The sequence below is a fragment of the Macaca mulatta genome, chromosome 3, assembly GCF_049350105.2.
Source record: "Macaca mulatta isolate MMU2019108-1 chromosome 3, T2T-MMU8v2.0, whole genome shotgun sequence".
In the NCBI taxonomy this organism is placed as follows: Eukaryota; Metazoa; Chordata; class Mammalia; order Primates; family Cercopithecidae; genus Macaca; species Macaca mulatta.
This window is the reverse complement of record NC_133408.1, coordinates 21,462,324-21,477,308: the sequence shown is the minus strand read 5'-3', so window position 1 is coordinate 21,477,308 and position 14,985 is coordinate 21,462,324. Positions and strand designations below refer to the sequence as shown.

The 14,985-nt window shown below is 42.0% G+C and overlaps 1 protein-coding gene across 12 annotated transcripts in view; it reads right to left on the bottom strand.

The window, feature by feature from the left end:
- The window catches only part of APP (amyloid beta precursor protein), a 286,555-nt gene that overhangs the window by 135,610 nt on the left and 135,960 nt on the right, over positions 1 to 14,985 (bottom strand). For all 12 annotated transcript variants that reach the window (XM_015133068.3, XM_015133069.3, XM_015133070.3 and 9 more), the window contains exon 6: positions 335 to 537. In XM_015133068.3, coding sequence (XP_014988554.1) covers positions 335 to 537 — 203 coding nt within the window. The remainder of the gene's footprint in view (positions 1 to 334; positions 538 to 14,985) is intronic.

The following is a 14,985-nucleotide window of genomic DNA, read 5'->3' as shown; positions in this document are numbered from 1 at the left end:
ACAATATCATGTAACAAACACAAACCAGCAAATCACCTAACTCAGTGTTTGTCAAATTAGATGACCACCTGGTTGGGTGGAGTCTAGCAAAATCACTTGGGATTTGCCAAGTAGCATATACAAGGTACAAAACAAACTGTATAATAAAGATTTCACATTATTTGAAATTGTTTGCTTGTTAAACCAAAAAAATTTCAACAAGCATAAGAATCCTTTTGAAAAACAAAATGTTTTTGATTAGGGTAGGCAGTGGTGCTCGGGTGGCTATTTCAAACTCTGGTATTGCACTTTCTTTACCTTGGGGATGGGGGAATCCAAGCAAACAGTGGATTACCTCGAACCACCTCTTCCACAGACTCCGTGGTGGTGGTGGTGGTGGTGGCGATGCTGGTGGTTCTCTCTGTGGCTTCTTCGTAGGGTTCCTCAGCCTCTTCCTCTACCTCATCACCATCCTCATCGTCCTCGTCATCATCGGCTTCTTCTTCTTCCACCTCGGCCACTTCTTCCTCCTCTGCTACTTCTACTACTTTGTCTTCACTGTGAGGGCAAACACAAACAACAGAAAAAAGTCAATTAAACCAATTTCAGGGAAGGAAAAGAAAATCGTCCTCATGGAAGTTCGGCAATTTGAGAAGAAACACACCCAAAACTTAAAGCCAGCAGGTCTAAGTATAAATCCCAGCTCAGTGGGTCTGCAAACATTTTTATCCTTGGGCACAGTTCTTAGTTTCTGCAGTTTATGAGTCTAACCATAGGACATTCTGGAAAAGGCAAAATTACGGAGAAAGTAAAAAGAGCAGCGGTTGCCAGTGGTTCAGGGAGAGTGGGGAAGGGACTGAATAGGTGGAGTACGGAGGATTTTCAGAAACTACTCTGTACAATACTGTCATAAGTAATAATAGATACACAGCATTATGCATCTGTCAAAACCAATAGACTATACTACACAAAAAGCCCCTCCCATGTTAAAACAGGAACACTGGTTAATAATAATGTATCAAAATTGGTTCAAATGTACCATACTAAGGCCAAATGTTAATCTAAGGGAAATTGTGGGGGAGTGGGGAAGTGAGAGGTAGAGGGAACTCTTTGTACTTTCTGCTCGAATTCTTTGTAAACCTAAAACTGCTTTGAAAAATGCAGTCCATCATAAAAAGCGGCAGCGGCGGGGCGGGGTGGACACCAAAACTGAGTTTGCTGTATTACGGGAATTACTTCTCATAGTGTACATACAAGAGCCGCAACACACTGCACGGTAGCAGATACTCAGTATGTGCTGGTGCAAATTGGTTTAAAAACTGCAATTGAGAACTTAAACTGGACACAGAGGTGGAAGGTGAAACTGGCTTAAGTCAATCTGCAATGCCCTGTGGACAGGGATGCCTGCTGAAACTATTTAGTTGTGCACCCTACGCTTGCTAATTCCTTATGTTTTGCAGAATACCAAATATTTCAGTGGTTCTCAAATTTCAGTAAGCATCAGAATCACCTGGAAGGCTTAGTGAAACACAGATCACCTGCTAAGTGTGGTGGTTCATGCCTGTAATCCCAGCAATGTGGAAGGCTGAGGTAGGAAAAAAGCTTGAGGCCAGGACTTTGAGACCAGCCCGGGCCACACAGTGAGACCCTGTCTCCAAAAATTAAAAAAAAAAAAAAAAAAAGCTAGGCATAGTGGTGTGCACCTGTAGTCCCAGCTGCTCAGAAGGCTGGGGCAGGAAGACTGCTTGAGCCCAGGAGTTCGAGGCTGCTGTGAGCTATGACTGTATCACTGCATTCCAGCCAGGGAGACAAAGACACCATCTCTTTAAAAACAAACAAGCAAAAACCAACATAGATCACCAGGTACCACGGGCAGTTTCTAATGCAGCTCCAGAGTTTCTGAATCATGAGGCCTTGGTGGGGCCTGAGAATGTGCATTTCAAATTCCCAGGTGATACTGATGCTGGTGGTCAGAGGATAATATTCTGAGATCCACTGCAATATGCTGCGAATAATGGCAAGAGATAGCCAGTAACTCAGTGAAATTGGGAAGAAGATCAGAAATAATATTTATGGTATTAAACATTTACATGCTGATGCATCATAGTGTGTAAAAAATTAGCAAATTTGGATGGCGAAAGAAGGGCATGTCTAGAACAAAATTAAAAAGGCCTGTTAGGAAATCTTGTGGAAATCATGTACCTGCCAAGGCAGGCATAGTTGACAGTATTTGAAAGAAGATAAATGAAGATAAGAACAGGAAGTATCAAATAGTAAAAACCTATTATATACCACCTAGCGGGACTAGAGGAATCGATGTCCTTGATCAGATCACAAAACCAATACAGGAGAAAGACCGAGATGTGGCACGTGGTTTCAACTTCTCCGGGGCAGCTGCCACAGGTCTATTTGAGAAGTACCATAGTAACAGAATTAAAAGCTGCTATGCTGACATTATAATATCCCCAGAAGGAAAGAGAGAGGGAGAGAGAGAAAGAGAGAGAGAGAGATTGAGAGAGAGAGAGCGAGCAGAAGGGAATTATTATCACAGAGTTGATTCTGGCCAAGAAGGAGAAGCTCATCATTGAGAAAAGTGATAGGAACCCAGGTGTTTCTATCAGCCACATGAGGCCTTGGACTTGTAGTGAGAGCAAAGCATCATGTAGGAAATCAGATTCCAACACGTGAGACAAACAAACACTATGATTCCATGATCTACGACAACAGAAAGGAAGACTCCTCTACAAACCTGAAAGGCTTTCAAAGTCTGGCAGGACCACCACAAGCAGTTTTACTCAGAGTGAAAGGGAAAGATACTTACAGAGATGAATCCATCAATGGCAGGAATTCTCTGATTAACTCAGCATTTAAAGCATGTGTTATACAAGTTGTATAAAGATGTGTATGACTCCCCACGGAACACATGACTGTCATTACATAGGATACAAGAATAGTATAAAGGGCGTTTGTAAAAGTTCCAAAAAAATGTGTATGACCCCTAAGTGGAACGCCTTTCTAATTCTGACTAAATATGATGAAAGGATATTAAGTGATGACATCCGAAGAAGTTGAAAGCATGTGGCTAAAGAATAAAAAGAAACTGATTAAGCAGAACAATTTATTAATAGCAAAGTATTCATATGCTAATAAATGAAGTGTCAATACAGAGAAAATCCTAATCAGTTACTGTAACATTTCCACAAGACCAGGAAGAAATAGGAGAACAGAGAAACAGAAAATACTGGCATTGAAAATCAGATGCTGGGAGCCTTTATCTCCTCGTAGAAATAAATGAGGTGGAAATAACCGATTTTTTTTTTGACTGCCCAAATTATTGCACAAAAGTTTACTACTTGGGGCAACATTTCAAAAGAATCCTACACTTAACAGTTGCTCAGCTGCCCTAAGCTTTACTCAGTATATTGCGTCTGCATTTTTCTATGTGATATCTATGTTGTGTTACTAGTGAATCAAAGAAAGATGACCTAATGCATGTCATCAGTTAATTTACTGTGTTTGAGATCTCTTACTTATTCAATCAAATCACGGGCACTGGTGCTGTTTTCCAATTTAAGTGGAAAATTCAGGGAAAGTCAGCAAGAAAAATCAAACCAGTTTTCTCTTTAAATCATGATGTATACACGTGATCTTGAACCATGACTGGAATGACGATGTCCAAGTGTACGATCCAGGGTTAGGATAGCACCGTGTTTCCAGGTGGGATGGTGAAAACATGATCCTGGTATCCCCAGGTTCCTCTTCCAGGCTTCTTTGTTATTACTTGGATGTGGCTCTTAAAGCTCTGAATAGAAACCATGTTTGTAAAAACAGCTGTTTAGTGTGATCTGCATTGTGGTATGTGTCTAGCCGTGAAAAAGAGTGAATTATATGCCCATCATCCATCCCTGCATCTGCCTGAGCAATTTACTGGCATAATAACCAGAAACAGAGACATGTAATAAATAGTTCATCTGCCTAAGGAATTAAATTATTTGGCCTAAGAGAACTCAGGTCCAAGTTGTTATTACCACAGCTTTGATTTCTGGAATGAAATTTAGACGTCCATGAATTCAATTACTCATTTGGACACTATTTAAAACAAGAGCACATGGTTTCGTTTGAATAGTGCTGCATCTTCCCAAAGAATGACATACACAATATTACAACTTTTAACTGCAGTTTTCATGAATAGCTAGAAACACTGAAAGGAAAAAAATGACTTTCCCACCACTTCTTCAAATGCCGGACAGACTGTTGTCCTGTGGACTTGTTTTGAAAAGCTGATCCATCACAGTTTAAGAAGTTGCAAGGAAGGAGCAGTTTGTGGAAATACAAAGCTGAGCATCATAAAACAATTTCCTTACAAGCAATCAACTAACAACTCACAATAAAATAAACACTTGGGAACATAGTGGAATATTCATACCACATTCGCAGACTTTAATGGCTATCAATTTATAGCGGGGGGCTTTTACAGCTTTTAAACACCAATAAAAAACACTTTTACAGAATGAGGGAACTGTGTGAAAATGCTGACCGTCCCCAGAGCATCTGAATTTAATAAGGTCAAAGGGACATTACTGCGAGGAAATAAATCACTCATGATAAAATTTTATGTGTCAGCATGCGAGATTTTACTTGGGTGAAGGAGAAACGACATCACAAAGATGACTCTCCTTCTGTTTCTAAATAAAAGCTGACTTTGATATAATTTGATATAATTCCACGTGCAGGTGCCGCCTGATAGTCCCTTTAGAGAGTGAAAGATTTTGATTCTCACACCAATTTTCATTTGTTTATTAAAGTCATGCCAAAGAAGTCACCATTTATATTTTCTAAGAAAGCCATATGACATTCTAGAAATGGCAAAATTACACAGACAGTAAAAGATCAGTGGCTTGGAAAGGTTAAAGGGAAGAGAGAGTCGAACAGGAGGAATGCAGCGGTTTTGGGCGATAGTAAAAGTACTCTGTATGACACTATAATGGTGAGTACTTGTCTTATACAGTTGTCCAAACTCACAGAATAAACAATGCCGAGAGAATGTTAATGTAAACTATGGACTTTGGGTGATAATGATGGTTCACTGATTATAACAAATTCCTCTAAGGGGGATGCTGATCATGGGAGAGGCTGTGCATGTGTATGAACGGGGAGCATATGGGAGAATCTCTGTACCTTCTGCCTAATTTTGCTGTAAAACTAAAACTGCTCTAAAACAATAAAGTCTGTATTTATTCCTTCACAGTCTCTGTTAAGACGGACTTTTTTCTTCCTGCTATAGACAAACAGGGAGGAAATGACAGGGATAGAGAGCTCTCATTCTCATGGTTACATGACTGTGGACAATCATGAGATCTGAACTACTGCACTGATGAGGGAAGAGGGAAGACAACCAATGTCGGTTCCCGAAATGCAACCAACCAGGGGAAGGCTCCGCAGGAAGAGGTTCAGACTCTTTCTGTGTGGATATGAAACGGGGAAAAAGAGTCTAGAGGCTCCCAGAGACAGGAAGAGACAGAAACTACAGCCGTTGTTTCAAGAAGATAAACGGATGGTTCTCCTTCTCGCTGCCTCAGCTCTTCAAACTGCCAGAGTCTAAACTGGAAGGTGCAATGGCTGGAGAAGTCAGTTTGTTCCAAAGGAAAGCAGTTTCTGAAATCACTCCTATTAAATTAGGAAGATGTTTCAGGGGAGGGAGGGCAAAGTAAGAAAAAGCCAGTACTTCTCCCACATAAAGGCACCGTTAGAAGCAAAACACAAGAGGACACATCACCTAATTCCATTTGAATTAAATATGAAAACAAGCAAACTCCAGGCAAATAGAGCTCAGGGGAAAGGCCAGTGACTGGCAGGGGTCAGGAGAGAGGATTCTAGGGGCCAGCAAGGCTCTGTGTTCTGGTCCGGATGCTGGCTATCCAGTTGTGTGGTCTTAAAATGTTGCATAGTTGTATTACCTGTTATGTGTACTTCTCTCTAAACAAATCAGTAAAAAGGTTGAAAAGTGTTTCCTGTTACTTGCAGCTAAAGGCATTTCTTGCAGAGGGTTCAGAAGCCCACCTGGGGCCCTGAGTTTAAGGCCTCAAGCTTTAGGAAGATAACCACACGAATGGACTACCAAAAATTCATGCCTCAGGCCTGAGGAGGTGGCTCACACCTGTAATCCCAGCACATTGTGGGGCGAGGCAGGAGGATCACTTGGGGCCAGGAGTTCGAGACTAGCCTGGCCAACATAGGGAAACTCTGTCTCTACTAAAAATACAAAAAATTAGCTGGGAGCGGGGATGCATGCCTGTAATCCCAGCTACTCGGGAGGCTGAGGCAGGAGAATCACTTGAACTCAGGAGGCAGAAGCTGCAGTGAGCCCAGATCACACCACTGCACTCCAGCCTGGGTGACAGAGTGAGACTCTGTCTCATAATACATAAATAAATAAATAAAGTCATGACTCAGCTGATTAAGAATGAGCTATAAATCACAACCTTGATCTGAAATTAGGTTATATCACCATTCTTACACATTTAATGAATACTTATTGTGGCTAAGAGAATCCACACTAACTGCTGTATGACTAACAGCCATACTGCAGATTAAACGCTTTAGAAATTCAACAGAGAAGTGATTGTTGTGAGCCAGAGGCATCTGAGCTGGCCGGAAGTGATAGGTGGCTGTGGGGATGAGGCAGGAATATCCACATAATGCACAAGTGGAATAACAAGTAAATAAAATACAATGAAATTTTACACAGGCACTGAGTTTTAACAGTGAGGAAGGGTAAACTGCAGAGACAAGGGTATTCAGGTATTTTTTTCTTTAGCCAATGGATAAATATTTGAGTTGAAAGGCGTATGTACAGATTGATGATAATGAGCAAAAAAGTGGCAATGCATTCATTCATTCATCCATTGAGTCATTCCATTAAGTACCTCTCTAAGCCAACCCCTAGTAATTCAATCGACAATATTCACTGTGCTTTACCAAGTGCCAGTACTATTCCAGGCACTGAGGCTACACAAGTGAAGATAAAGCACTCAATTTCTTGGAATCTATCTGTTAGTTGGGGAGGTGTAATATAAGCAAGAAAAAAAAATTATGGAAAAGTACTATAGAGAAAGGAAATGGGGCTAATTGCTAATGAATGACTATGATAGACGTGTGCTGGAGATGGGTAGCATTTCAAACAGGGTGGTCAGGAAAGGGCCCCACGGAAGAGTCATGTGAACTGAAAATGCTGAAGTCGGGTATGGCAAAACCAAGAAGGTGCATAAATGGTTGAGGCAGAGGTAAGAACAAGTGCAAAGTCCCAGGAATGAGGAAGAGCTTAGCACGTTCAGCAAAAAACAACAACAAAGGGCCACTGAGCTTAGGGAGTAGCAGATGAGGGAGGAAGTATAAGATCTGGTGGTGGAGACGGACAGGCATCGTGTTACCCAGTAAGATTATATTTCTTATAGCAACTGGAATGCCTCAATGAGATGTAAGTTGCAATGATGTCTCTGGCTGCTGCGCACAGAGTGGCCTCTAGGGAAAACACCAGTGGAAGCTGGGAGGCTGGACACTGGGCCAGGAGCTAGGGATACACTGGAAAGCAAGGGTAGCTCACAAGGCAAGTAGCCAAAAGGCCAGACACTGACCTCAGCACCTGTATACATGTAAAATCACTGCTCTGATAACAATTACATATAGCTAGGAGACTCAAAAGAAAGAGTGAGTGCTAACCAGATTCCAGGTGTCCGGTGAGGCATGACTGAAAAGTGACCCAAAGAAGGTCCAAAGTGAATGAAGTCCAGAGGCTAAAGATAGCTCTCCACCAGGCAGGGAGGGCAGAACATGTGCAAAGGCCCGGTGACAGGAGGCAGGGAAACCTGAGCACCTGAAAGGGAATCGGCTGACAAGAACAAAAAGAGGGCTCCAAGAATGGCAAATCAGCAGTGGCACAGAGCAGGTGTTGGCAAACTTCAGTCCGCAACTTGTTCTTGGACATCCTGTGAGCTAAGAGTGGGCTTTGCATTTTTTAAAGGATTATAAAAATAAAAGAAAGGGGGTAAAAACAAAAAAATGACAGCAATACGTGACAGAGAATGTATGTGACCTGTAAAGTCTAAATACAGATTGTAAAAATGACCCTTTAAAGTCAAACCAACTTCTCTTAACACATGCTCGTGTGAACCCTGCCCCGTTTATGTTGGTGAATTAGTGAATTTCTTAAAAAAAAATTACTGAAACAAGAAAAGAGATCTGAGAAGCACTAAAGGCAAGCTTTTGTGTAAACTAGCAGTTCCTGGGTAGAACCTTTAAAAGACAATCTCTCTTTACTCCACTATCTCAGTACACGCTTAGGGTAAGATGAGTATCCTACCAACAGAGCAACAATCTAAACAATACCCCTAGGACATGATCTAAGACGAATCCAAGGAGTGGACAGTTTATAGGAAAACTGGTACAGCTTCTTCAGCAAGTCAGTGTCAGGATATAAAAAGTGCTATTCTGGGGCAGGGCATGGTGGCTCACGCCTGTAATCCCAGCACTTTGGGAGGCTGAGGCAGGCGGATCACAAGGTCAGGAGATGGAGACCACCCTGGCCAACATGGTGAAAATACAAAAATACTCTACTAAAAATACAAAAAAACATTAGCCGGGCATGGTAGCGGGGGCCTGTAGTCCCAGCTACTTGGGAGGCTGAAGCAGGAGAATGACATGAACCCGGGGGCGGAGGTTGTAGTGAGCCAAGATCGTGCCACTGCACTCCAGCCTGGGAGACAGAGTGAGACTCTGTCTCCAAAAAAAAAAAAGTGCTATTCTGAATCCTAAGAATTAAGGATGTAAGATGCTGGCTCTGGTGCCGGATAAGATGTGATATGCAAAACCTGTGAAGGACCTTTCTGGAACTCAGGGAGAATCTGAATATGGACATGGTATCCAATGGTATTAAAAAATTATGTTAATTTTGTGGGTGAGATGGTATCATCTGGACTTTGTAGAAAAATGTTCTTATATTTTAGAGACATATACTGACATCTTAAATATTCTTCCTGTCTCAACTTTTCTTTAAAATATCCCGGCATCATAAAAACTATGTTTAAAGGGGGAAAACGATATTCTGGCAAGACTTAAATTTGGAATATAATTATAGCAAAAGGCTAAATTGCTTTTTTAAAGGCTATCCTGGAGGCAAGAAAAGCCATATATTATCAAAAGCAGATTACTGTCCTGACAGCTTTATGAACCAACTAGAATTAAGGAGAAGCACCTAAGGTCATAAAAAGTTTTGGAGTCATTTTAAATTCTTGACATGTGAAAAAGTTTGGTTAATCAGATGCTAGGCCAGAAAACTGTGAACGAGCAAATTCCTCATTTCCAAAGGTCTAGCTGCTACTAAGGATGGGTGATCCATATATATTTTGGGTGGAGAGTTAGAAGTATATGACCTTTGGCTGTCTAACAAATATTTGAGTTCCAGGGCCTGCTCCGGAGTCTGGGGATGGTGCAGAGAATAAAGCAGACAAAATTCCCTCCCTTCCTGGCATTTACATTCTACAGGGAGAGAGAGATGTAAGAAAACCAAAACAACAATGTTACAGTAGAACATGACAAGGTGACAAGTGTTATGGAGAAAATGAAAGCAGCAAAGCTAGGGGGTGGGCTGGGGCTGGTAGTTGGCTGGGCTGTTGCAGTTTCTACAGAAGGTAGTAAGAGACAATGCCCTGAAAAGGTACCAAGGCAGCAAGAACTGTGTGCCTGGCATCCCCTTCCACTGTGTCCACACACATGAGAATTAATATACAGCTATAGGTGGTCTGTGTCCAAAATGGCTACAAAGCACTCTAGGAAGGCCACAAAGCAATAGAAAATCCTGGTCCTTTTCTTTTGGGAGCACTTTGTGAAGACCTATTCCTTAGAAAAAAGAGAGAAGCTGCATGTTTCTGGGCTTCTCCCCCTCTTTTTTGTGAAAAAATAAGTGGTTCTGTTAAGAAAGTATATCAGTCCGTTTTCACGCTGCTGATGAAGACATACCCAAGACTGGGGAGAAAAAGGTGTAATCGGAATCACAGTTCCACATGGCTGGGGAGGCCTCAGAATCATGGCGGGAGGTGAAAGGCATTTCTTATATGGTGGCAGCAAGAGAAAAATGAGGAAGAAGCAAAAGCAGAAACCCCTGATAATCCCATGAGATCTCGTGAGACTTTTTCATTATCACAAGAACAGCACAGAAAAGATCAGCCGCCATGATTCAATGACCTTCCCTTGGGTCCCTCCCACAACATGTGGAAATTCTGGGAGATACAATTCAAGTTGGTATTTGAATGGAGACACAGCCAGTCCATATCAGGAAGCAAAAACAACAAACTCTGCTCCTCCTTCTAGCACACTCCCCAAAATGCAGCAATACCTTGTCCTGCCCCAGACTTGTAAGTGGAGCCCCATTCCTTCGAGAAAACAGACACATCTGCACCGCTGACCCTCAATGGCAGAATATGCCAGGTATTTGTCCAGGGACGAAGCCATATGGCTCAGGCTACAGGGTCTACAGCCTAAGGCCTTCCTTGTCTCTGGGCTCTGAGGACTTGAAGTAAGTAGAAAAGTACTTTAAATTGAATTATAAAGGTAAAGGTGATGGAGCTTCTTGGGCTAGCCAGAACTTTAGGAAAAGCATGTTCTGAAGAGGTAAGACTTTTAGCTGAATTTTCCATTAGTGAGCTAACATTTTTCCTCTTCCAACAAGCCCACTTTCTTGCCTTGGTAAGTATTAAGTATCTTTTTTTAAAGTATCTGTGGTTGGTTGGCGTCGGAGAAATGTGTAGGGTCAAATATCAAATAGACACTCCTAGTACAATGCCACAAATGTACAAGGGATGATGAGGCTATGAAATTTGTGAATTCTTTTCTTTTCTCAAGGAAAGACTACACTTAAATGTACTCCAGTTAATTGAATGTTCTAGTTATGTAGATCCTAGAGAGAAGGTCTAGTGTGGTGATTAATGGTGACTTTCCAGAGCTCAGCCATGTGGGTTTCATTCTCAGTGCTGCCACCTGCAAGCGCTGATGTGACTATGAACAAGTCACTTAGCCTGCTGTGACTTGGTTTCCTCATCTTTAACATGGGATGGAAACATTAACCACCTCAGAGGATGCTGTGAACAGCCAATGATGTAAATAACACACTCAGAACAGCACGTGATAAGAGCTAAATACTGTGCCTATTTGCTGTTTTTAACTACAGCTTAAATGTATATTTATGACATAATTTTTTCTTTTTATTGCTATTAGGTTTTGAAAATGGTATAAATAAAAATATTATTTGTTTTTGAAATGTAATGTTTTTCTTGGGGTTTATTATTTTAGGAAAAAAGCTATCCGTTACTGGGCGCTATGCGTAGTAAGTTCCCAATTGCTGACCACAGGCTCAGAGCCCTGCAGAGATGGGATGTAAACAAGCATAAAACAGTGTTTTCAGTGATGTGCATATTGACAATAATGGGATGAACAAAGAATGTTCATTGGTGGAGTTTGGGAGGGACAGAGTGAAGAATAATCTGTTGAAGAGCTAACAGGTAAACTGGGAAATGACGAATAGAAATCTACAAAGGCAGCAAAAAAGACATTGCAGAAATAGGGAATTGTACCTGTAACAGATGAAGAGAGATATGGCTTAGCTGTGTCCCTACTCAAATCTCATCTTGAATTGTAATCCTCATAATCCCCACGTGTCTAGAGAGAGACCTGGTGGGACATAACTGGATCATGGGAGTGGTTTCCCCATGCTGTTCTCGTGACAGTGAGGGACTTCTCAGGAGATCCGATGGTTTTATAAGGGGCTCTTCCCACTCTGCTCCTCACTCTTCTCTCTCCTGCCGCCTTGTGAAGAAGGATGTGTTTGCTTCCCCTTCTACCATGATTGTAAGTTTCCTGAGGCCTCCTTAGCCATGCAGAACTGTGAGTCAATTAAACCTCTTTCCTTTATAAATTACCCAGTCTTGGTTATTTCTTTATAGCAGTGTGAAAATGGACTAATATAAAGAGTGCTGCAGGAATTGCCAATTCTCAGTGTGGTGGAGGAGGGGGTGGACTGTGGGAAGGGAGCTGACTGTAGCTGCAGCTCTGCTCTTTTATGAAGGGCTTTGTTTCATGAGCTGAGGAGTCTGGACCATTATCTACTAGTGATGCAGAGCCTAGTAGAAAAGCTTAAAGCAGAAGAGTGGCAAGGTTAGTTGTATTACAACAAGCATGAGCTGGCAGAAGCATGGAGGACAGACAGGTGGAGGAGTGACAGGTGGGATGTGAAGGAGATGCTTGTGAAGCCTACTGAGAATCTGGATAAAATAACAGCACAGAACTGGTAACTCTGGGGATGAAGGGGGAGTGAGTAAGAGGAGGAATCTGATGCTTTGAGTTGGAGAATAGTTACTAATGGTAACAGAGGATACAGCAGGAATTAAGAAATGGAGCTAATGGGTTCGGCTTTGATCATGGTAGATTTGAGATTCTGTAAGACCCTGCTGGAGAGGCATACAGTAGACAGCTGAAAACAAAGAACAAAAAAGAACAAAAAATGTGAGCCACTAATACACAGGCACTGCTTTTCTATTTCCATTAAATAAATAGCGCTGCACTTCTTTGTTGTTTTTTAAACTAAAGAGCTGCCATTCCTGAAAGACCACAGATAATAGACCAGATGCCCACTCACTTTCTGCATGGATAATATGTCCTATTGTGATACTATTATTTAAGCAGAAACAAAATCTAGCCTTCCAAAGTCTAATTATACCATTCCTCCTCCTTCCTTCCCCTCTCTCCCCACAAGCATAATTCGAGACTGCTTTCCAATTCAGAGATCTATGTGAGAATTTTAAAACATTGTTCCTGATTAGTCTCTCTAATCAATAAAAGAAATCTACTATTGATTAGATTTGATAAATCTATTATCGATTAGAGAGCCTAATCAGGAACAAGGTTTAAAACTGTGTATGAAAAGCTATTCACTCAACAAATGCTAGTGGCTGCTAAGTGTCTGGCATTCTGCTGGATCCGAGGTTCCAAGAGGGTAAAAGATAAGCTCCCTGTTCTCAGAGAGCTTACATTCTATGGGGGGAGAGAATGACAATGAACCAATAAAACACCAAAATGTGATTCGTTTCAGAATGGAAGTAAATAGGCTGCTAAGATTGAGAATAATGAAGACGGGGTGTTTTCTTCAGAAAAGAATGTTCAGGGCCAGGCATGGTGGCTCATGCTTATAATTCCAACACTTTGGGAGACTGAGGTGGGAGGACTGCTTGAGCTCCGGAGTTTGAGACAAGCCTGGGCAACAAAACAAAGTGAGACCTCGTCTATACTGAAAATTAAGAAAACAAAAATTAGCCAGGTGTGGCCTGTAGTCGCAGCTACTCAGGAGGATCTCTAGAGCCAGGAAGTCGAGGCTACAGTGAGCCATGATCATGCCACTGCACTCCAGCCTAGGTGACAGAGCAGAACCTTGTCTCCAGAAAACAGAATGATCAAGGGAATTCATTCTGGGAAGATGGCAACAAAACTGAGGCTGAGGTGGGACCTTGGAAGATCCATTATAGACAATGAGATCTGTCAGTCTTGGGGTTGGAAAGCTGGGCGCATGGGCTTGTGTGACACTGAGCAGGGGAGAGTCGGGGGAAAGAGAGGCAGGGGACGATACTGGAGAAGTAGGGAGGAGCTGGGTCAAATGCCCTAATACCTATAAGGAATGTGGGAGGTCAAACGAGGGCCTGACACAAACTACGTGTGTGTTGTTACCCGTTATCATTATCCTCAGCATAGCCAAATAAGGCTTCGTTGTTTTCTCTCTGTGCACCTGGTTTTTAAGCGTATTGGAAAGCCACGAACGCAACTTAAATTGGGGGGTTCCAGGATCTGCTTTATGTAAATAAACACTCTACATCCTGGCTGCTGCACAGAGAATGGCTTAGTGTGGGAGAAGAAAGCGGCAAGTGTGTCGGGGAGAGATAACGACAGCAGAGATTAGCAGGATACTGAGATAACTCCAGCAAGAAACAATGGGAGTTTACACTAGGACTGTACTGGAAAAGGCGGAGAGAGATGGATAAATTCAGAACTGACAGGATGTGCAGAAGCGACAATGATGAGTTCTAGGTTCTTAGCAATAATCTCTAAGAGGGGGCGTAGGACCATTACTGAGATAGAATAGCTTTGAGAATCACACTGAGGAGTGGGTAGCAGGGGAATTAAGAACCCTCACTTGGACATGTTAGGATTCATATGCCTATGAAATAACTAGGTAGAGTCTGGGCTAGAGAAATAAACCTTGGCCTAGGCTACCTACAACTGGTATTTAAAGTTAAGGGCATGGATTATAGCAATCAGGAAGAGCGAGCCCAAAAGAAAACTACTATAATAATTGAAAAGAGATAACCAGGGTCAGGAATTCAATGGATGAAATTTCAAAACAATACAACAGCCAAGACAGGATAGTCAAAACAAAGGTGGGGTGGGGGGGATCTCCTAAAGCCTGCGTAAAGAATGTGTAGGAAAGACAGGCTTCAAATGACAGCGACACACAAGTTACATTAGACAAAGGGCTTCTGAGAAATGGCAAAGGTAATCAATTCTAAGAACTTACTAATCTTAAGGTGATTTATAGAAAAAGTCCTGTCCTATAAATGTCTGGATTCTTGAGTACAGAGATATCTGGGTCTGTCTGTACTGGTATTCTGCTGGGCAGGTAAAGGGGTTATGAGGAGAAGTACTATCTTACTTGCCTGTCAACTAATACTGATGACAGCAAAAGCATCATGCACTTTAGGAGTCATGGTCATAGCCAAAGACTGCAGATGTCCTAGACACAGTATTTGCGACAGAGAGATGCGACATACATAGCCAAGTTCCTAACAAGCATGTTGAGTAAGAAGATTCCCGAATGGAAGGAAGGTAGAAAAGCTCTGTTCTAGAACAACCATTTGAGGACAGTATGGAGGTTCCTCAAAAAACTAAAAATAGAGCTACCATATGATCCAG